The sequence below is a fragment of the Geotrypetes seraphini genome, chromosome 15 (assembly GCF_902459505.1).
Source record: "Geotrypetes seraphini chromosome 15, aGeoSer1.1, whole genome shotgun sequence".
In the NCBI taxonomy this organism is placed as follows: domain Eukaryota; kingdom Metazoa; phylum Chordata; class Amphibia; order Gymnophiona; family Dermophiidae; genus Geotrypetes; species Geotrypetes seraphini.
In genome coordinates, this window is record NC_047098.1 from 7,121,964 (window position 1) to 7,143,338 (window position 21,375).

The 21,375-nt window shown below is 44.2% G+C and overlaps 1 protein-coding gene across 2 annotated transcripts; it reads left to right on the top strand.

Moving 5' to 3' along the window:
• The first annotated feature begins 764 nt into the window (after positions 1-764).
• On the top strand, positions 765-19,419 carry OTUD3 (OTU deubiquitinase 3). Of its 2 annotated transcripts, none has more exons than XM_033922303.1 (8): positions 765-1,070; positions 3,606-3,754; positions 3,912-4,024; positions 8,163-8,285; positions 8,563-8,697; positions 15,742-15,838; positions 16,947-17,134; positions 19,166-19,419. In XM_033922303.1, the coding sequence occupies exons 1-8, from the start codon at positions 796-798 to the stop codon at positions 19,340-19,342; spliced, it is 1,257 nt and encodes a 418-aa protein (XP_033778194.1). In that variant the 5' UTR covers positions 765-795; the 3' UTR covers positions 19,343-19,419. The 2 variants fall into 2 exon arrangements, with proteins under 2 accessions (XP_033778194.1, XP_033778195.1); XM_033922304.1 differs by having other exon boundaries at positions 766-1,070; positions 16,950-17,134.
• The last annotated feature ends 1,956 nt before the right edge of the window (positions 19,420-21,375 follow it).

The window sequence follows — 21,375 nt, forward strand, 5'->3', positions numbered from 1 at the left end:
GTTCCTCACAGGTTCAATTCTTAAAGTGCAAATGATTATTAAATATTTTTTAATTTTTAACTTTTTTTCCCCCCTTAAAACAGCCAAACTCAGCTTTTCATTTTTAGCTTAGAGTATTAAAAGCAATACTTAGCTTTCAAGACTGTGGTTCAGTTAATTGGGAATAAATAGTGCTAGTGATTCTTATTGAAATTGGAAAGACATTTTCATTGCCCAGTTAGCTAGATTCCATTCCAGTGCAACCCTTCTCATTTCCAACTCCCAGCTTAGATGAGGGCCCTCCCTATCCCCCCCCCAGCCTTCCGGTTTGATTTTTAATTCATGCTACAAAGCATTTGTGCAAACACAAAGAGCGAGGAAAATCACCCTCACTGGGGCTGCTACTACTACTGCTATTTATTATTTCTAAAGCGCTGAAAGGCGTACGCAGGGCTGTACATTTTAACATACAATAGAGGGTCCCTGCTGAGAAGAGCTTACTATCTAATTTAGACAGGACATTTTGGGGTTGGGGAGATTATGGTAGAGGAAATGATACAGTGGGAGCAGATATTGGAAAAGGCTTGCTTATTGCATGCCACTGTTGCCTATCATTTTCAGTTCCATTCCTATCCTGCTCTCCACTTTCCTCAGCATTTTTGAGCACCATTGAAACAGGGCCGGGGCGCTTCCGGCTCGCCTCTTCCGTCATCGTCTCTATGGTTACATTCCTCGTCACGTGACCGCTTGTATACCCTGAAGCCTCGCTCTTTTTTTTTTTTTTTTCCTCTTTTGGACGAGCGGGCGGGACCGCGCATGCGTCTGAACACCGGAAGCCTCCAGTGGAGCGTGGCCGGGGGGCTCCGCGCGCTGGCCCCAGGCATGTCCCGGAAGCAGGTGGCGAAGGCCCGGCAGGGCAGGAAGACCGAGGCGGAGCGCAAGCGCGACGAGAGGGCGGCGAGGAGGGCGCTGGCCAAGGAGCGCCGGAACCGGCCCGACGCCGACGGCGACGGCGACGCCGAGGAGTTTCTCAGCTTCGCCAACCAGCTGCAGGCGCTGGGTCTGCGGCTGCGCGAGGTGCCGGGGGACGGGTGAGCGCGCGCGAGCTGGTGACGTTGACGGCGGTCGGTAACCAAGGGAGACGGGCCTTTTGTTTGTAGCCTTTACCTCGCGCCTTCTTCAGCGCTGGCCCGAGGCGAGTCGCATTCAGGGGCGTTTTTCCCGGAGGAACAGCCTAAGGCAGGGCTGCCCAAGTCCGGTCCTCTGCCAGGTTTTCAGGATGTCCACAATGAATATGCATAAGAGAGAGATTTGCATACCAAGAGGGCAGTGCGGGCAAATCTCTCTCATGCAAATTCATTGTGGATATCCTGAAAACCTGGCAGAGGACCGGACTTGGGCAGCCCTAGGGCAGGGCTGCCCAAGTCCCATCCTCCAGATCTACTGGCAGGCTAAGTTTTCAGGATATCCACAATGAATATGCATGAGAGAGATTTGCATACCAAGAAGGCAGTGCAGGCAAATCTTGTCATTGTGGATATCCTGAAAACCTGGCCTGCCAGTAGATCTCGAGGACCGGACTTGGGCAGCCCTGCCCTAGGGTAATGGTTAAGGCACTAGGCTTGGAATTGGGGGATTCCCTTCAAATCCCACTTGTGCTGACATCGAGCCCAGTATCCTGTTTCTGACGGTGGCCAAATCCAGGTCACAAGTACCCTGCAGAAACCCAGATGATAAGAACATAAGAATAGCCTCACTGGGTCAGACCAATGGTCCATCAAACCCAATAGCCTGTTCTCACGGTGGCCTATCCAGGTCACTAGTACCTGGCAAAAGCCCAAAGTGTAGCAACATTCCAGAGCTGAGATTGTGATGTCATAATGCCTCATTCCACAGTGCCTCAGAGCCAACCTCATTAGTGATGTTATAATGGCTTAATTGTCCTACACTTGGCTCACGTAAGAACATAAGAATAGCCATACTGGGTCACATCAATGGTCCATCAAGCCCAGTAGCCCGCTATCACGGTGGCCAATCCAGGTCCTAGTACCTGGCCAAAACCCAAGGAATAGCAACATTCCATTCCCAATCCTAAAGAATAGCAAGATTCCGGAATCCCAAAGAGTAGCAACATTCCATACAGAATCCCAGAGAGTAGCAAGATTCTAGAATCCCAAACACTAGCAGCATTCCATGCTACCAATCCAGGGCCAGCAGTAGCTTCCCCCATATTTTTCTCAATAACAGACTTATGGACTTTTCCTCCAGGAAATCGTCCAAACTTTTCTTAAAACCAGCTACATTAACCGCTCTTACCACAATCTCTGGCAATGCGCTCTTCCTATTGGTTTTAAAAGTATTTCCCTGTAACTTCATCGAGTGTCCCCTAGTCTTTGTAATTTTTGACAGTGAAAAATCGATCCACTTGTACCCGTTCTACTCCACTCAGGATTTTGTAGACTTCAATCCTATCTCCCCTCAGCCGTCTCTTTTCCATGCTACTGATCGCAGAGCAAGCAGAGGACTTGGACCAGTGGCATAGTAAGGGGAGGAGTGGACCGCCATGGGCGCCATCTTGGTGGGGGGCACCAGCACCTCACCTCCCCTGCCATGCATGCACCTTCACTCCCCCCTCATATTCCTAGCTCTTTGCCAGCACAAGCAGCATTCACTACCCCCTCATCCCTAGCTCTTCACCAGCACAAACAGCATGTCCAACTTGCTGACAGCATTGGTTCTTCCTCTGACATCACTTCTGAGTCCCGCAACTTGGATGTGACATCAGAAGGGGCACAGGCTTGGAGATGCTGCTTGTGGTGGGGCAGAGGTAGGAAATTCCGGTCCTCGAGAGCCAGAACCAGGTCAGGTTTTCAGGATATCCATAATGAATATGTTTGAGATGGATTTGCATGCACTGCCTCCTTGAGATGCAAATCTATCCCATGCATATTTATTGTGAATATCCTGAAAACCTGACCTGGCTCCGGCTCTCGAGGACTGGAATTGCCTACCCTTGTGGTGGGGGAAGCTAAAGAGGTACGGGGATGGAGCGCGTGCATGTTAGGGGCAGGGGGCATCTCCCTCTGCCACTGACTTGGACTTTTCCTGCAGGAACTTTTTCATGCCTCTTATAAACCCAGCTACAGTAAATATTTACTGTATCTGAATGTTCACTGCTTGACCTGCACATGTGTGATGGTGTTTGTTGCAGGCTCTCTGGGTGTCTGCACACCTTACAGCAGCGCCTCCTTCTTGCTTCTTTGGCTGTTTAAAATACATTCCCCTTTCTCTATTAACCAATTTTCTCGCACCATTCCCCTTTTCTATAGTTCTTACCTTTTCTACATATCTGACTCTCCTGCATATCTTGCTCTTCTCCAGAGGTCTAAATCCAACTATGTATGTTTAATAATGAATTAATTGATGATGTCATTATCCCAATAAAATGGCCAGTCACTTGTAATTCGGGGAGACTCTTTGGTTGTCCTTTTGCCAAGTTAGTATGAGGCCAAAAACGCTCCCAAGGCCTTGACTATTCTAACCATACTTTTGTGCTAGATTTCTTTTCCTTGTACGTTGAGTTATCCTTTGCTTTACACTATGCTGATTCATCTCTCAATCTTCAGCAACTGCCTGTTCCGAGCCCTGGGAGACCAGCTGGAGGGCCATTCTCGAAATCATCTCAAACACCGTCAGGAAACTGTGGATTACATGGTGAGGCAGCGCATTGACTTTGAACCCTTTGTGGAGGATGATGTACCCTTTGACCGACACAGTAAGTGTTCACTAATGAGCAGAAGAGAATATTATTTTAGGACTCTGACAAGCACAAGATCTGGATACTACTGTGATTCAATGATAAAGTCTCACTGTAGTGCAGTATAGTGCATCTGCTCTTAAACTTATCTTCCCTCATCTTTCTGCTTCCCTAGTTGCAAGTTTATCAAAGCCTGGTACTTTTGCTGGCAATGATGCTATTGTGTCCTTTGCAAGAAACAATGAAGTGAATATAGTGATTCATCAGCTGAATAAACCATTGTGGCAGGTAAGGAGTGAAGCAGGGAATTAAACTAGATAATCCAGGCTTCCCTATGGTTTTCTTTTTTGTTTCTAATAAGTTACTTGGCACAGAGTAGCAGTGGTGTACCTAGTATATTTGACACCTGGGACCAATCATTTTTTAACACCCCTTCCTTTATATTAAAAAAATAGCTTTAGTAGTAATCCACAAGTTACACAAGGGTGTAACTAGGAAAAGGCAGCATCTTAAACACTAAAATATCACTAGAATATCAATATACTGATTGTAAAACTAAACAAGACAGATTAGTACAGATTGATCCTGCACAGTCAATACTAATAGAAAACCGTGTCTTTTTCATTTGAGCAGAACACAGATATACCCTTCTCCAGAATGGAATAAGTAATCTCAAATTAAAATTAGAAATATGTAAACAAAAGTTAAACTGAACTGCCAAGAAGCTAGATTCTGCATACAGTGCAACACCACAAAAACAGTGGCATAAATCCCCTAATACTTTGCAAAATATAAAGATAGCAGATGTAAATTAAAAAAAGACAAATAGTCACAACTTTACAAATTAAGAAATAGAAATAAAAGATTGAAAATAAGATACCATTTTATTGGACTAGTACGTTTTCAATTAGTTTTCAGATGCCAAAACTACCTTCTTTAGGTATACTGCAGTTATGATATCCTGTCTTGACCTCAGGAAGGGGGGCTTGGTTTCCGAACGTTAGTCAAAATGTATTAAAATTAGTTTAATAAAAAGATCACCTTATTTCCATTTTCTATTTATAAATGTTTATCAACACAGCTAAAATGCTACTTTGTCCTAAAGCAATAACAAAAAATTAAAAAGAAAAATTGATATTTTTCTACCTTTGTTGTCTCTGGTTTCTGCTTTCCTCATTTTCTCTTCACATTCTTCCATCCAGCATTTGCCTTCTTTCACTGCTCCTTCCATTCACTGTCTGTCCTCTTTATTTGTCCCTTCCATAAACTGTCTACCCTTTTGCCATTCTATCCAGCCTATGTCCTCTCTCTCCTGTTTACATGATTTATTCCAGTTTTACCCCCTCTCTATTTTTCTCTCTCCTTTTTTGGTCTCCCCCTTCTCCTATGTTTCTCCTTTCCCTCCTTACCCCATCCCACTCTACCCCATGGTGCGGCATCTCTGTCTCCTTCCCTTTCATATATCCTCATCATGCACTGGCATCTCTCTCCTCTCCATCCCCACTGTCTCCCCATGGTCTGGCATCTCTCCTCACCCTTCTCTTTACTTTCCTACCCCATGGTCTGGCATCCCTGTCTCCTTCCATCTTTCCCTCCTCTTTCCATGCTCTGGCATCTCCTTTCCTCTGCTTTGCTTCCCTTTCCCATGGTCTGGCATCTCTTTCTCCTCACCCTTCCTTTTCTTCCCAGTGCCCACCCTATGGTCTAGCCTCTCTCCTTCCCTTTCATCTCTCTCTCTCTCCTCCTCCTGTGGTTTGGTCTCTCCTCTGCATCCCTCTCTCTCCTCTTCCTTTCCTTCCCTGATGGTCCTTCTTTCTTCCTATCTCCCTTCCAGTTTAGCATCTTTCTCCTTTACCCCTCCCTCCAACTGGGTGTGACATTTCTCATACCTTTCTTGCAGCTTCAGGCCACCAGCAGCGTTAATGAGCTAAACATGCTGCCTCTGGTGGCCCCGATAGCTTTTCCTCTGCTTCAACTTCCTGTCTCTGCAGAGGCAGGACGTTGCAGCAGAGGGAAAACTTACAGGCTCCCACTTGCAGGCTGTAGCATGCCCCTGATGAGTTGCATCTGGGTCGGATTGACCCCCCCCCTTGATAAGTCAATGCAGCATAGTATCTGAAATGGATGCTTCTGAAGTTATGCTATTGTTCCGATTGCAGTGGTTGCTTCTCATGCTTGTAGCACATGATTCTTTCTTTTAAAGAACAAGCATATTTTAGGGAAACTGGGGCTGAGGAAAACTGAGTGGCTGCTTTTGTCCCTTTCCTATTTCTGTAATCATGCAGACAGATGGAGAGGAGGAAATGGAGACTAGCAGTAAGATACAGCAAAGAAAAGGCATGGGGTAAGAGGGGGCAGTATGTGAACTGAGATGGGATGGGACGGGAAGGGTCAGTATGGCTTGTGTGTAGAAGAAAACGCTGCTCAGAGAACATGATGGAGGGAATGCAAAGAGATTGGCCTTGCAGATGCTGTTCAGTCTTCAGCATCCACCGTGCTGGAATGGTTATGTAGCTGTAAGGAGGAGCAGAAGGAAAGGCTTCAGCTTGGCAGTATGGGTGTAGGGAGGAACAGAGGCCTGGATCTGGCAGGGCATCCAATTCTGATGGCAGCCACTACCTTTTCAGGCTTGACTTCAGTAGGGGACAATCTTGATGTGCTCGGTCCCATGGAGATTCTAGATAATACTGTTTGAGTTGGTAGCCAGAAGGCGACTTTACCCCAGCATTTATTTTTTATACGCAGCAGGCTTCCTGTTTGAAGAAGGGCCCAGGAGCAGGGGGCTTGGCAGTAGGCCTGGGACCCTCTTACAGGAGGGTTCATTGGAAGCCAGCAGACCAGGAGTTGGATCGCAAGGGGTCCTTGGGGTCCAAAGGATCAGCCGCTGCTTTAGAAGAGTCCTTGGAGCACTAGATGAAAGAGGATCTCATGGATGAGAATATTGGCTCCTGGCGGGACTCTTCTAAAGCAGCGGCTGTTTTAATTAATTCTGTTAGAGCAAACAGTTTGTAATACAACTGTTTGAATCCCATTCTTTTATGCGAAAAAAAATAAGATTATTAGAAGTTCAAATAAGTAACTTTTGCAAACTGCTTATGGACCCATGACTTGAAAAATTGGCTTCTCAACATTGTGGACCCTCTACTTCAGTCATCTTTTCCCAGAGATGGTCACATTTATCTTGTGTTATGGTGCTTATAGTTTCAGTTTGTAAATATCTAACTATTTTTATTGTATTTTTTTGGTCTGATTTTGTTGGATGATTTGTTTTGCCACTTCTCATTTTGCTGTACGCGGAGTTACTTTGTATTATTCCCCTGAGGATGCGCTTTGCGAAACGGGGTTCTCCCATAGGGATTTGAAGCTTGGTCAACACTGCATGCAATTTGAAGAGCAACAGTCTTGAGATAAGTGGTCTCTTTGAACTCTTTGTATTTGTGTTGTTGTTATGCGTGGGACTTATGAATGAATAGACTGCATTTTCCTGGGACTGGTGAGGAAATACTCCTTTCAATACACTTTTTGAAGTAACAGGTGGAGTTTTTTATGGCTAATGACCATTACGGGTTTGCTTACTTGGCTTGTACTATTAGCATTCCCTAGTCCTGTTGGGCTTTAACTGAGGCCTTTTTCTCCACCTGTTTTATTGGTTAATGCTGTGTATTTGGAGTGTTGTCACCTCACAGTTTCCAGAAGAGAGTGGACTTTGGATTACCTAATTTTGTTTTTATAAACTACATAGAGTGATCATTCCAGGAAGGTGGTGCATAAATTTATTTTTTAAAACGTGACATCTTGGGTCTTGATTGCTCCTTAAATGTGTTTTGGTGACTAGCAGGCTACATTGACCTGTCAGGAAGAGGACGTGGCCTTGGGTTAGTGCAGTAGGCTGACAACCAAAGAAGCTGGGTTCAAATACCACTATTGCCAGTGATGCTTCTTGTGATCTTGGGAAATTCACTTTATCTCTCATAGCTTTGGGTACCACTTATATTGTAAGCTCTTTGGGGCAAGGATGGTACAGCGCTGTATACTTCTGCTAATGCTACAAAGTGTAAGTGCTGTGTTGTAAGATGCACTGGTTTGGGATACGGCATGCCTGAAGTGAGAGAAGCATTGGACGTTTTGGTATCTCTGGAGAGGGATTTATGCAGGTAAAGTCACTATAACTTATTTATTTATTTCGATTTCTATCCTGTTCTCCCAGAAGCTCAGAACGGGTTACAAGTAGACGTTCACAATCGTTTGAAAACAGACTAGTTATGACAACAAATAGGTTACAGTAGACAATAACAGAGCTTATTCTAGAGACCAGACTGGTCATAGCGAAGAGTATATAGGAGAAGTATATTGTATCTCTAGCTTTAAGCTTTCTTTCAGTCGAGCAGGAAAAGGATAAAATGTGTTTTTTGTTTTCCTGTCCCAGATTTGTGGAACAGACAAAACCAACGCCCGGGAGTTGCACATCGCATACCGCTATGGCGAGCACTATGACAGTGTACGACGCTTTAATGATAATTCAGAAACTCCAGCTTGTCTTCGGACAGAGGTTAGTAAAGTCCTCTAGTTTTGTTCTTTGTTTATGGATTTTTGGAGGAGTTTGCATTTGCTTTGCCTGTAGGAGCTTTAAGGGATCAACAGATTTAGATTTTCCTTTAGCTAAATGGAAACAGTCCAGTACAAACATTCTCCCTTTCCCATCGGGTATCTTCTGTCTGGAGAGCTAGCCTTCCAGGATGTAAAATGTACTCTCGTCTTTTTGATACTGAATTTATAGATTTTTCTCAATTATACTGCTTTTTTTTTTTTTTTTTTTGTATCTCCAGATGCTTAGTAAAGATGGCTCTATTAAAGTGAAAAACAAGCCAGCGAAAGAGAGTCATGAGCGGCAAGAAATGGATGATTTCCAGGAGGATGTGGAAGAAGCTGTACAGAAAGTTCATAATGCGACTGGCTGTTCGGTGAATAACTGGCTTTTGTTCCCCTTTGTACACTTGGAGCTTTGGTTTGTTGTTTTTTATTTTGTATGAGGAAGCTTCCTTTCCTGCCACAGATGTTTGTGTGCAATATACAGAGCAATTAGGAATATTTCTATAGATATATATATATAACATATTAATTACAAAAACAGATACATATAAAAACATTCACAAGTGTCAAATTATGTCATACCAAGGGTTGGGTTGTCATAATGATAGAAATGGCACTATCCCAGATATATACAGTAAAATCCCAGTTAACCAGTATTCAATCAACTGGCAAAAAAAATGTCGTCTCCCGCTCTCCTCACCCAACAACTTCCAAAGTAATGCTGCTGACCTGACAACGCCCCCCTCCCTCCAATCCCTGAAGCATCAGCGGCAGCCACAAATCTTCTTCCCTCTAGCCTCTGAAGCAGAGGCGGCAGCTGGTCCTGGCAGCACCACCTCCCTCATCCGGCCCCCAAAGCAGCAGAGTCTGCCCTGACAACCCCCCCCCCCCTCAGCTGAATCAGTAGCGACGGCCGATGAGCAGAGGCAGCGCCATAAACAGGATGTTTCTGGCCATCCCCGGCAAAGTCTTTCCTCTGCCACGGAAGGAGGGAGGGGGAATTGTCAGGACCGGCTGCCGCTGCTGCTTCGTCGGCTAGAGGGAGGGAGATTTGTGGCTGTCGCTGATGCTTCAGGAGAACCGAAGACAAGTAAGGTCAGATCCGGAGGGGGAGAGGGTGCTCCTCCAAAAGTGCGTTGTGGGGAGGAAGGGACATAGATGTTGGACCTGCAGAGTGAAGGGCAAGGGATGTGAGATGGATGGATGCTGGAACCATAAAAGTGTGTGTGGGGGTGATGGTATATGGAGAGAAAGTGACCCAGACCAGAAAGGATGGTGGGAAGGAACAAATGCTGGGTGTGGGGGAGATGATAGAAAGGGGAAGAGAGAAGGACTTGGACCAGAAAGGAGTGGTGGGAAGGGAGACAAAAACTGCAGTTGGATTGAGAGAGAGAGAGGCGGCTGGAACCCGAGAAGGAAAAGGCAGAAAGGAATTTCAGGCCTTAGCATAGGGGAATTCTTTGTTTTTATTTACTGTATTTCAATATTAATATCAAGTCAATACAGACTTTATAGTATGGTATGGGGTATAGCATTAGTTAGGCCTGTTTTTATGGTAACTTTCAAGCCTCCAGAACCTACATTTATCCAGCATCTACCAATCCCCATGGGTGCCGGATAAATGAGAGTCTACTGTATAAACAAACTGAAAGGATGGTCATTTAATTTCATCATATTTAAATGCTCAACGTGTTTCGGCATGATATCTTCTTATGTGGCCTTTTAAATATTTAGTTGATAAAATGAGATCAGGGCAGCATGCTTAAAAGTGTCTTTAGGTTTTATTTCTGCTCTTTCTTACAAGATAAATATTAATTGGAAAAAATATATATATATATATATATTTTTTTTTTTTTAAATAGAGGGTATCTCACCATGTCGTATACATTACCCAAAGTTCTGCACAGTTCAACCATATGTAAAAATAGCTTCTAACTGAAAACAGAAATAAGTAAAAGGGGAACATTTATTTGACAAGTATAAATGTCTTGGATTCATTGCCTATTACTCAGGCTATTAGGAAGAGTGAACCAATATGATACACCTGCAGTACATTCAATAACATGCCCAATTGGATAGAAAAACAAAGAATATACCTTAAAATAGATGCATCAAATATATACCGTATTTCCCTATATATAGACCGCAGCCTATACATAGGTTTTACAAACCCATGTATGGGGCGTGGCCTATATATCAATTTTAAATATAAATATAGAAACATAGAAGATGACGGCAGATAAGGGCCATAGCCCATTAGGTCTGCCCACTCCACTGACCCACCCCCAAGTCTACTATCCTAAGGATCCCACTCCTGGTGACAGGTTCTCTTGGCTTATCCCTCTAAGGCAGTGGTTCCCAAACCCTGTCCTCGGGGACCCCCAGCCAGTCGGGTTTTCAAGATATCCCTAATGAATATGCATGAGAGAGATTTGCATATAATGGAAGTGACAGGTATGCAAATCTCTCTCATGCATATTCATTAGGGATATCTTGAAAACCCGACTGGCTGGGGGTCCCCCAGGACAGGGTTTGGGAACCACTGCTCTAAGGGATCCCACATTGGCATCCCATTTGCTCTTAAATTCTTGCACGCTGTTTGCCTCGATCACTTGCACCGGGAGCTCGTTCCAAGGATCAACCACTCTCTCGGTATCTTTTTCAGAGCCCCGTTGGTGGACAGCGCACGGCTCAAATCCCCAGTGGTGCAGGGCAGCCGCGATCTCTTCGGCATCCGTCCTGCCCCGATGCTTGCTGAGTGGCTGACGTCAGTTCTCGCAAGTCCCACGAGAGCTGACGTCGGCCATTCAGCGGGCGGGGCAGGCCTGATGCTGAAGAGATCGCAACTGCCCTGCACCGCTGGAGATTCGAGCTGTGCACCGTCCAGCGAGAGGGTTTTGAAGGGGGTACTGGGGTGGGGGGGAATGATTGAAAAAGGTAGGGGACGTACCGGAAGATAAACTGCGGCTAATACCATGGGCCGGCTTATCTTCCGGTTTTTAAACATAGGTCGCCCTTTTTTTGCGGCCTATACATGGGTGCGGCCTATGCAGAGGGGCAGCCTATATGCGGGGAAATATGGTAATTTTTGCAGAAGTTATGCTTGCTCAAAATGGGTCTCGACAGTATGAAATGAAAATAAATACTTGCCTTTAAACAGTCCATCTTACTGTAACAATTATAGTGCTTTAAAATCAACACTAGAATGATAGCAAAATTGTATCTTTAACGTATACTGGTGCTGATGTACACCAGCAAAACATAAACTTACCGGCCATGTTACAAAGTTTCCAGCTCAAAGTTGTACTATTTTAGAAAACAAAACAGCCACAGGGTGACGGGACTAAATCGCGCAAGACAACGGCGCGCCGACTACTGAGCGCAAGGTTGACGGTGCGCCGAAGAAAAGCACTATTTTAAAGGGCTCCGATGGGGGGTGCGGGGGGGGGGTGCGGGGGGGGTGCGGGGGGGGGGAACCCCCCCACTTTATTTAACAGACATCGCGCTACGGTTGTGAGGGGTTTGGGGGGGTTGTAACCCCCCACATTATACTTAAAACTGAACTTTTTCCCTAAAAACAGGCAAAAAATTTGGTTTCAAGTATAATGAGGGGGGTTACAAACCCCCCACAACGCCAGCGCGATGTCTGTTAAGTAAAGTAGGGGGTTACCCACCAACACCCCCCGTTGGAACCCTTTAAAATAGTGCTTTTCTTCGGCGCGCTGTCAACCTTGCGCTCGGTTGTCTGCGCTTAGTTGTTGGCGCGTCGTTGTCTTGCGTGATTTTGTCTATGAACCCAGCCACAGTGCTTCTTCTTTTTGATTGCTCTGTATATTGCACAGTGATATTTTTGTGATTAGGTTTCCCTTCCTGTTTATTTTTGCCTTAGGTGTTCCTTGATTATTATTTTTTTTTTACTGTACTGCTATGTTTATTGTTCTGTGTTGTGTACGGGTCGTGTGTAAGCCTTGACATAGCATATATGTCGTCTTTCTTTGGTAAATTCTGCCATATTTCTTAAGCCCTGGTTATAAAGTGTAACAGGAAATGATTTGGGGAATTGCACAATTCATCCGTGCATTTTTGATTACACACATAAAGTACCTTTTCGCTTTAGGAACATGGTGATATTAATGGATGCCTAATTGTTCTGATGCCTTGGAAGTGTTTGAAGAAGTGAAAGAAATGCGGCACTGTTTCTCTTGTCTGATGTTTCCTGGCTATAATTGTAGCAGGATGATAGGTGTATCTATGGTTTTATTTTTGTGTCAGAGTTTTTACTTTGATCTCTAGGTATGTTTGCATAGATTTTGGTTCATGTTTTTAATTTATAAGAACATAATAATAATAATAATAACAGTTATACCGCAGGACTGTGAAGATCTATGTGGTTTACAATGGTTAATAGATGTTACAAATGAATTAGAATTAACAAGGTTAGAAGCTAGTTATTAACAGCGTTGCCATATTGGGACAGACCGAAGGTCCATGAAGTCCAGGATCCTGTTTCCAACAGTGGCCAACCTAGGTCAAAACTACCTGGATTAAAACAGATTTTATGCGATTATCCTAGGAATAAGTAGTGGATTTTCCCAACTCCATCTTAATAATGGCTTATAGAATTTTGTTTTAGTAAATGATCCAAAACATTTTTAAACCTTGCTAAGCTAACTACTTTCACCACATGTCTCTGGCAGCAAATTCCAGAGTTTAATTACGGAAGAAGCAGACACAGAAATGATAGAGGGAATCAACCATGAATGTAGAACAGGTAACGTAACGATCATGGGAGACTTCAACTTTCCGGGGATAAACTGGAACCTGGGAACCTCAAACTATGGCAGGGAAACAAAGTTCCTGGAAATAATAGGGGACTGCTTCCTAGAACAAATGGTGGGAGAACCGACAAGAGGAACCGCAACCTTGGACTTAGTCCTAAATGGCATAACTGGAAGGACAACAGATGTGGAAGTCACGGTTCCACTGGGGACGAGCGATCACAACATGATCAATTTTAAAATTGGCATCGGGAAGGGGAAACGAATCAAGACCCAAACCACAACCTTTAACTTCAGAAAAGGGAATTATGACAGCATGAGAGCCATGGTTAAAAAAAGGACAGCCAAAATCAAAACGGTTGATCAAGCATGGTCCCTACTAAAAATACCATCACCGAAGCGCAGAATCTCTACATTCTCTACAAATGAAGGAACAATAAGAACAAAGGAGAACCAGCTTGGCTAACTAAAGGGGTGAAGGATGCAGTAAGGGAAAAGAGGAACTCTTTTAAAAAATGGAAACGCGAACAAACAACAGAGGCCTGGAACAGTCACAAGGTCGACCAGAAGAAGTGTCACAAGGCGGTAAGAGATGCCAAAAAGGTCTATGAGGAAAAGATAGCGCAAGAAGCCAAAAACTTCAAGCCCTTTTTTAGATACATAAAAGGGAAAAACCCAGCAAAGGAGGCAGTGGGCCCTCTCAACGACTAAGGAAGAAAAGGGCGCATCAAGGAAGACAAACAGATTGCAGATAGGCTAAACTCATTCTTTGCGTCTGTCTTTACCAAGGAGGATACTGCATCAATGCCCATAACAGGGAAAGTATTCAAGGGAGGAATTGAGGAAAGCCTCACCACAGTGAATGTGGACTTGGACATGATATACTATCAGATCGACAAACTAAGAAGTAACAAATCCCCTGGACCAGATGGAATTCACCCGAGAGTGCTAAAGGAACTTAAGGTAGAAATCGGAGAGCTATTACAATCCCTAGCTAATTTGTCAATTAGAACCAGGCAAATACCAGACAACTGGAAAATAGCAAATGTAATCCCAATCTTCAAAAAAGGATCGAGAGGAGAACCAGGCAACCATAGACCTGTGAGTCTTACGTCGGTGCCTGGGAAGATGGTTGAAGCACTAATCAAGGATAGCATAGTGCAACACCTGGAAAATCACGACGTGATGAGAGCCAGTCAACACGGCTTCAGGAAGGGGAAGTCATGTTTGACGAATTTACTTCAATTTTTTGAGAAGGTGAACAAACAAATCGATAGCGGAGACCCAGTGGACTTCCAGAAAGCGTTCGACAAGGTTCCACACGCTAGGCTTCTGAGGAAGCTACAAAGCCATGGAATAGAAGGGGATATACTAAAATGGATAGGCAAATGGCTGGAGAACAGATTGCAGAGGGTGGGCATAAATGGGAAGTTCTTGGACTGGGAAAAGGTGACAAGCGGTGTGCCCCAGGGCTCGGTTCTTGGGCCCATCTTATTCAATATCTTCATAAATGACCTGGAAGAGGAAACAACAAGTAATATAATCAAGTTTGCAGATGACACTAAACTATGCCGGACAGTTGGGTCACACACGGACAGCGAAGAACTCCAGAGAGATTTGAACCGGTTATAGAAGTGGGCGGAAAAGTGGCAGATGAAGTTTAATATAGAAAAATGCAAAGTGATACACCTGGGCAGGAAAAATAAGGAACATGAATATAAAATGTTAGGTGTGACATTGGCCAAGAGCGAACAAGAAAGGGACCTGGGGGTACTGATAGACAGGAGGACCCTGAAGCCGTCAGCTTAATGCATAGTGGCGGCAAAGAAAGCAAACAGGATGTTGGACATGATAAAGAAGGGAATCACAAGTAGATCGGCGGACGTCATAATGCCGCTTTACAGAGCAATGGTCCGACCACACTTGGAGTACTGTATCCAACACTGGTCTCCCTACCTAAAGAAGGATATAACCCTCCTGGAGAGGGTGCAGAGGCGAGCCATGAAACTAGTAAAGGGTATGGAGAATTTGAGCTACAACGAATGCCTCGGAAAACTGGGCTTGTTCACCCTGGGGAAAAGAAGACTGCGAGGGGATATGATAGAGACTTTTAAAATACTAAAAGGATTCGACAAAATAGAACAAGAAACACCGTTATTAACGTTGTCAAATGTGACTCGGACAAGAGGTCATGGACTGAAACTGAGGGGCAGCAGGCTCAGAACAAATGTCAGGAAGTTCTGTTTCGCACAGCGAGTGGTGGACGCTTGGAATGCTCTCCCGGAGGAGGTTGTGACGGAGACCACCATTCTGGGATTCAAGGGCAAGTTGGATGCACACCTTCTTGCAAATCACATTGAGGGGTAAGGGTAAACAGGGTCTTCATCAGGGAACACCTGGCTTAGCCTTCGCGTGTGTAGGTCGCCGGACTAGATGGACCTAAGGTCTGATTCGGTGAAGGCAGTTCTTATGTGAGTGAAGAAATATTTTCTCTGGTTTGTTATAAATTTACACTTAGCTTGATTGTATACCCTCTAGTCCTAGTATTTTTGGAAAGAGTAAACAAGCGATTCACTTCTACCCATTCCAGTCCACTCAGTAACATCCAGTTATTTTTTTTGGTATTCTGGTTTGCAGAACATAGAGTTGATACTGCAGAACTTGGAAGCTGAGAACTACAATATTGAGACAGCTGTGTTTGCGATTCTTCAGATGGATGAATTGAATAGAATTGGTAAGTTAGTGGATTGTTGGCCTGGTAGATTCTCTGTAATTTTTGCTTCTGTCCTTCAGAGCAGCGTTTCTCACGCCGGTCCTGGAGTCTGCTTTTGGGGATAACAATGAATATGCATGAGATTTGCACGTCCTGCTTCAGTTGTATGCAAATAGGCCTCATGAATATTAATTGTTGAAATCTTGGCCACGTTGTGGCTCTTGAGAACCATGTTTTCCCACCCTTGAGCTGTTCTAGGACTGACTTGAGAAACACTACTTCAGAGCACTAGGAAGAAATCCTTCCTGCCAAATAATTTTATTTTATGATTGCACATTGAAATGAAGTAAAATGAGACAAGTTGTAAAGTGTTGCATAGGGGCACATTTTCCTTCAGCAGTCTTTAAGTTTGTGCCTGCAGGTAGGGATTTGTTTGAGTTGGCAGTGTGTGAAATGTATGTGCATAAGTGAGTGTATGTGTGTAGGAGAGGGGGGGGCTTGAATCCTGCCTTGCAATAGTAGAAGAAAGTCGGTCTATTCTGGCTGATTTGTGGAGAAAATGGGGAGGGGGGGATATTTTGCTTGGTTTCTTTTGCCTCTGAAATATACCAGGGCATAGCACTTTTCTACTGACCCAACTTGTCTTGTGTCATAAGAACATAAGAACATAAGAAGTTGCCTCCGCTGAGGCAGACCAGAGGTCCATCTCGCCCAGCGGTCCGCTCCCGTGGCGGCCCATCAGGCCCATTGCCTGAGCAATGGTCCCAGACTATCCCTATAACCTACCGCTACTCTTATCTGTACCCTTCAATTCCTTTATCCTCTAGGAACCTATCCAAACCTTCTTTGAAGCCTTGTAACGTGCTCCGGCCTATCACAGCCTCCGGGAGCACGTTCCATGTGTCCACCACCCTCTGGGTGAAAAAGAACTTTCTGGCATTTGTTTTAAACCTGTCTCCTTTTAATTTTTCCGAGTGCCCCCTTGTACTTGTGGTTCCCCGTAATCTGTCCCTTGTTTAGATTTATTAACTGTTCAAATACAATTAAGACATACTGTTGGTGAGCGCTATGAATCTACAAATGGCAGTACTACCATGTTCATGTGTCCTAAAGGAACTGTTTTCCTTAGTAGATGTCGAGGAGGAAGCCACTGAACCCAAAGTCAGAGGCCAGCACAGCTCAGAGTCTTGGATGGAAAATGGAAATGAAACCAGCGTCTTTCAGAATCAGGAGCATAGTCTGAGTGGAACACAAGACGACACAACACAGAACAACCCCAAAGAAGAGAATAAAGCCAACAAAAACACACCTCAAAAGGTATTGTCGCCTGATGTTCTTTGGGAAGTTAGTAGGTTTTACCCTAGAGGGCATCAAGGCCTGACAAGAAAGTTACAAGGTGTAATAACTCTTGAGAAACTTAAGTACTTATATATACCACTTATAACCTAAGTGGTTTATATTTAGGTACTCAGGCGTTCCACTTAAAACATTATCCTTGGCTCCTGGCTTCAAGAGATTTGTAGCTTTTGGTTTTCTAGGTAATATGTAGAAATAACACAAAACATAAAAGAAATAAGGCCTTCCCCCTGCCGTGTCACTGATGACATCATCAGTGACGCAGCACATGGAAGGCCACAAAGCAGCCCGTTCAGAGTACTGCTGCCGCTGCTCTTTTAGGAGGCCTCAGCGCCTTGGGATATAGACAGTCTTAACAAAAAGCAAGGGAGGCGTCCTTTCAACCAGTGATCAAGTCTTTATTTAAACCAGTGGTCCCAACAAGGATACGAGTTTCGGTGTATAGAATACGCCTTCCTCAAGGGACACTTGCGGAGTCAAACGGCGACGCTCAGAGCAGTGCAAAATGACTGTAGGAATAGGAAAGCAGCAAGCTGAGCATTCAGGAAAACAAAGTCATATTAGACAGGTGCTGCTTTATCCCAACCAGCACTTTAAAAACATTAGAGAGGGGCAGTGACACTTATAAAGTTTTTTGCATTGCTCTGAGCGTCTCTGTTTGTCTCCGCGAGTGTCCGCTGAGGAAGGTGCCCTCTATACGCCGAAACTTGGATCCTTTCATACGCAGACAAGTTAGAAAGGCTGGGGCTCTTCTCCCTGGAAAAGCGGAGACTCAGAGGAGACATGATAGTGACTTTCAAGATCATGAGAGGTATCGAGAAGGTAGACAGAGATAGATTCTTCAGACTAATGGGGACCACAAGTACAAGGGGGGCACTCGGAGAAGCTGAAAGGGGACCAATGCTAGGAAGTTCTTTTTCACTCAGAGGGTGGTGGACACCTGGAACGCACTGCCGGAGGTTGTGATAGGACAGAGTACACTACGGGGTTTTAAAGAAGGATTGGATAAATTCCTGAAAGATAGGGGGATTGAGGGATACAGATAGAGGTAGAGATGGGATATAGAGAGAGTATAGATAGAGACCAAGGGGGATTTAAGGGTTCAGACAATGATCACCGTACAGGTCATGGGCCTGATGGGCCGCCGCGGGTGCGGACTGCTGGGCGCGACGGACCTCTGGTCTGACCCAGCAGAGGCAACTTCTTATCGAGCGATGGTGCGTCCGCATCTGGAGTACTGCGTCCAATATTGGTCGCCGTACCTTAGGAAGGATATGGCGATACTCGAAAGGGTTCAGAGGAGAGCGACACGTCTGATAAAAGGGATGGAAAACCTTTCATACGCTGAGAGATTGGAAAAACTGGGACTTTTTACCCTGGAGAAGAGAAGACTTAGAGGGGATATGATAGAGACTTACAAGATCATGAAGGGCATAGAGAGAGTAGAGAGGGACAGATTCTTCACACTTTCAAAAAATAAAAGAACAAGAGGGCATTCAGAAAAGTTGAAAGGAGACAGATTCAGAATGAATGCTAGGAAGTTCTTCTTTACCCAGCGTGTGGTGGACACCTGGAATGCGCTTCCAGAGGGCGTGATAGGGCAGAGTACGGTACTGGGGTTCAAGAGGGAATTGGACAACTTTCTCCTGGAAAAGGGAATAGAGGGGTATAGATAGAGGATTACTGCACAGGTCCTATACCTGTTGGGCCACCGCGTGAGCGGACTGCTGGGCACGATGGACCTCAGGTCTGACCCAGTAGAGGCATTTCTTATGTTCTTATGTTCTTATGTAAATAAAGACTTGATCATTGTTTGAAAGATGGGAACAGGTTTTTTTTTAACCCATTGAGCCCCAGCAGCTTCTCGTGATCACTGCTTGAAAAGACGCTTCCCTTGCCTTTTGTTAGACTCCCTTAACCAATAGAGATTTATGAAATTGAATCCCCAGAAATGTCTACATTTTACGCCTGTTTTCACTCTTTCTATTTCAGCTGTCCAACAAGCAAAGAAAAGTGGAACAACGGCAGGAGAAGAAACGACGGCAAGAGGAGCGTCAGAGGCAAAAGGTCCTGGAGACCAGGAGCAACACTGACAACAACCAGCAGAGGCAGGAAGAGCCAGACCCTCAGGTCACTCTCGTGAAGACCTTCGCTGCGGTCACCATATAAGTGAACAAAAGTAGAACCCTAAATCTAGGAGGTACAAAAACAGGTGAAAATTAAAGAACCTCCCTCACCCCAAGAAGTCTACAAAGATTAGGGGAAAGAGATGAAGTCCAACTCCAGACTGAAGTAAGTCCAAAAAGAAAACTATAATTTAAGATATAAGTATTAAACGGACAAGCCCTCAGTCGCACAGCAACCTCTGGAATCTCCAGGGAAAAGCTGTCGCGGGTTTACACCCAAAAAGGTGTTAACTGCGAAACATCCCCGGGTTTGCTCCGGATAATATTTCAAGTGCCTATAAAGTGCAATGTGTGAAAAACTCAAATAGAAAAAACACACACTATCAAAATGAAGAAGGAATTCATCTCTTCCCCCTAAGCTGGGGGCCAAACAGGAAAGTAAGTGTCCAAATCTAACCAAACTCAAAAATACACAGTCTGAAAGAACTTAGCTTCTCCGTGTGTGGTGGAGGTGTAAATCAACAAGCAGCAAACAAAGTCTTCGTCCAACGGACTCCGTTTCGGGGGTGAACGCCCCCTTCTTCAGGAACCGCACTGCTCAATGAGCCTCAGATTCATAAGTGAAGCAGGGAAGTTCTTTCAGACTGTGTATTTTTGAGTTTGGTTAGATTTGGACATTTACTTTCCTGTTTGGCCCCCAGCTTAGGGGGAAGAGATGAATTCCTTCTTCATTTTGATAGTGTGTGTTTTTTCTATTTGAGTTTTTCACACATTGCACTTTATAGGCACTTGAAATATTATCCGGAGCAAGCCCGGGGATGTTTCGCAGTTAACACCTTTTTGGGTGTAAACCCGCGACAGCTTTTCCCTGGAGATTCCAGAGGTTGCTGTGCGACTGAGGGCTTGTCCGTTTAATACTTATATCTTAAATTATAGTTTTCTTTTTGGACTGACTTCAGTCTGGAGTTGGACTTCATCTCTTTCCCCTAATCTTTGTAGACTTCTTGGGGTGAGGGAGGTTCTTTAATTGTCACCATGTAAGTGACACTGCCCCTCTCTAATACTTTGAGTACTGGTTAGGATAAAGCAGCAACTTTGCAGCATGACTTTGTGTTTTTGAATGCTCAGCTTGCTGCTCTCCTGTTCCTACAGTCGTGTGTAGGAAGGATCTTCAGACGGTTTCAGCGGTCAGTACGGTACCTCCCGCAAAGAATAAGCCCGTTCTTTCTTCTACCAGCTGATTTCAAATCTGTTTAAAATATCATAATGATTCTGTTGGGGTTTTTTTTTTTGTGTGTTTGTTTAAATACAGTAATTTATATACTAGGATAAAGGAACCTGCCATGTGGTGGGTCACTGCAACAGCTATTATGAACGTGAAATGGTTGCAATATGCTGGTTTTCGAGCCTGTTTGTAATAACAATAATGTCTTTGGTCTGGACCATTACTAATGATGATCTTTGATTAAGCATACTTAAAAAGCAGAAAAATGTTTCTCTGGGGAGTGGAATTTGCACTTTTTCCTTTTCTCATGAAAACTTGAAGGCGGGTGGAGCAAGTTGTCTTACAAATCTTGTTTGTACAAGGTTGATTTTTAGAAATAAAGAGACTTCTTTTTGAGGTTTGAAGGAATTAATGAGAGCGGATAATAACGGCACACAAATCGCAGAACAGAAAAGCTCAGGATTTTCCAAATCTTGAGTTCAGGCGAGTAAAAAATCCAGGTGTGGTATTTATTTCACTGCCACAAAAATATATATTAACAAAGTTGGAGTTTATTCATTGTATCCTGCTTTATACAAAGTGGGTCACAGCAAATACACAGTACAATACATACTTAAGACAGAAAACAGTTCATCGACCAGGAGGCTATCAAAAACCCTTAAACAATTTTTGCTTATATCCCAGTACAATAAAATAAATTGAAAATCAAATACTGGGTTCTAAATCTAATAACCTAAAACAATATTTGTGTTTTTTTACATAAAAATGTTTTAAAGGACCAGAAAAGAGCTCAGTAATCTTTTAATATCTCATTCTAGTGTATATTTGTGTTCTTGTCCCAGTACAAGAGT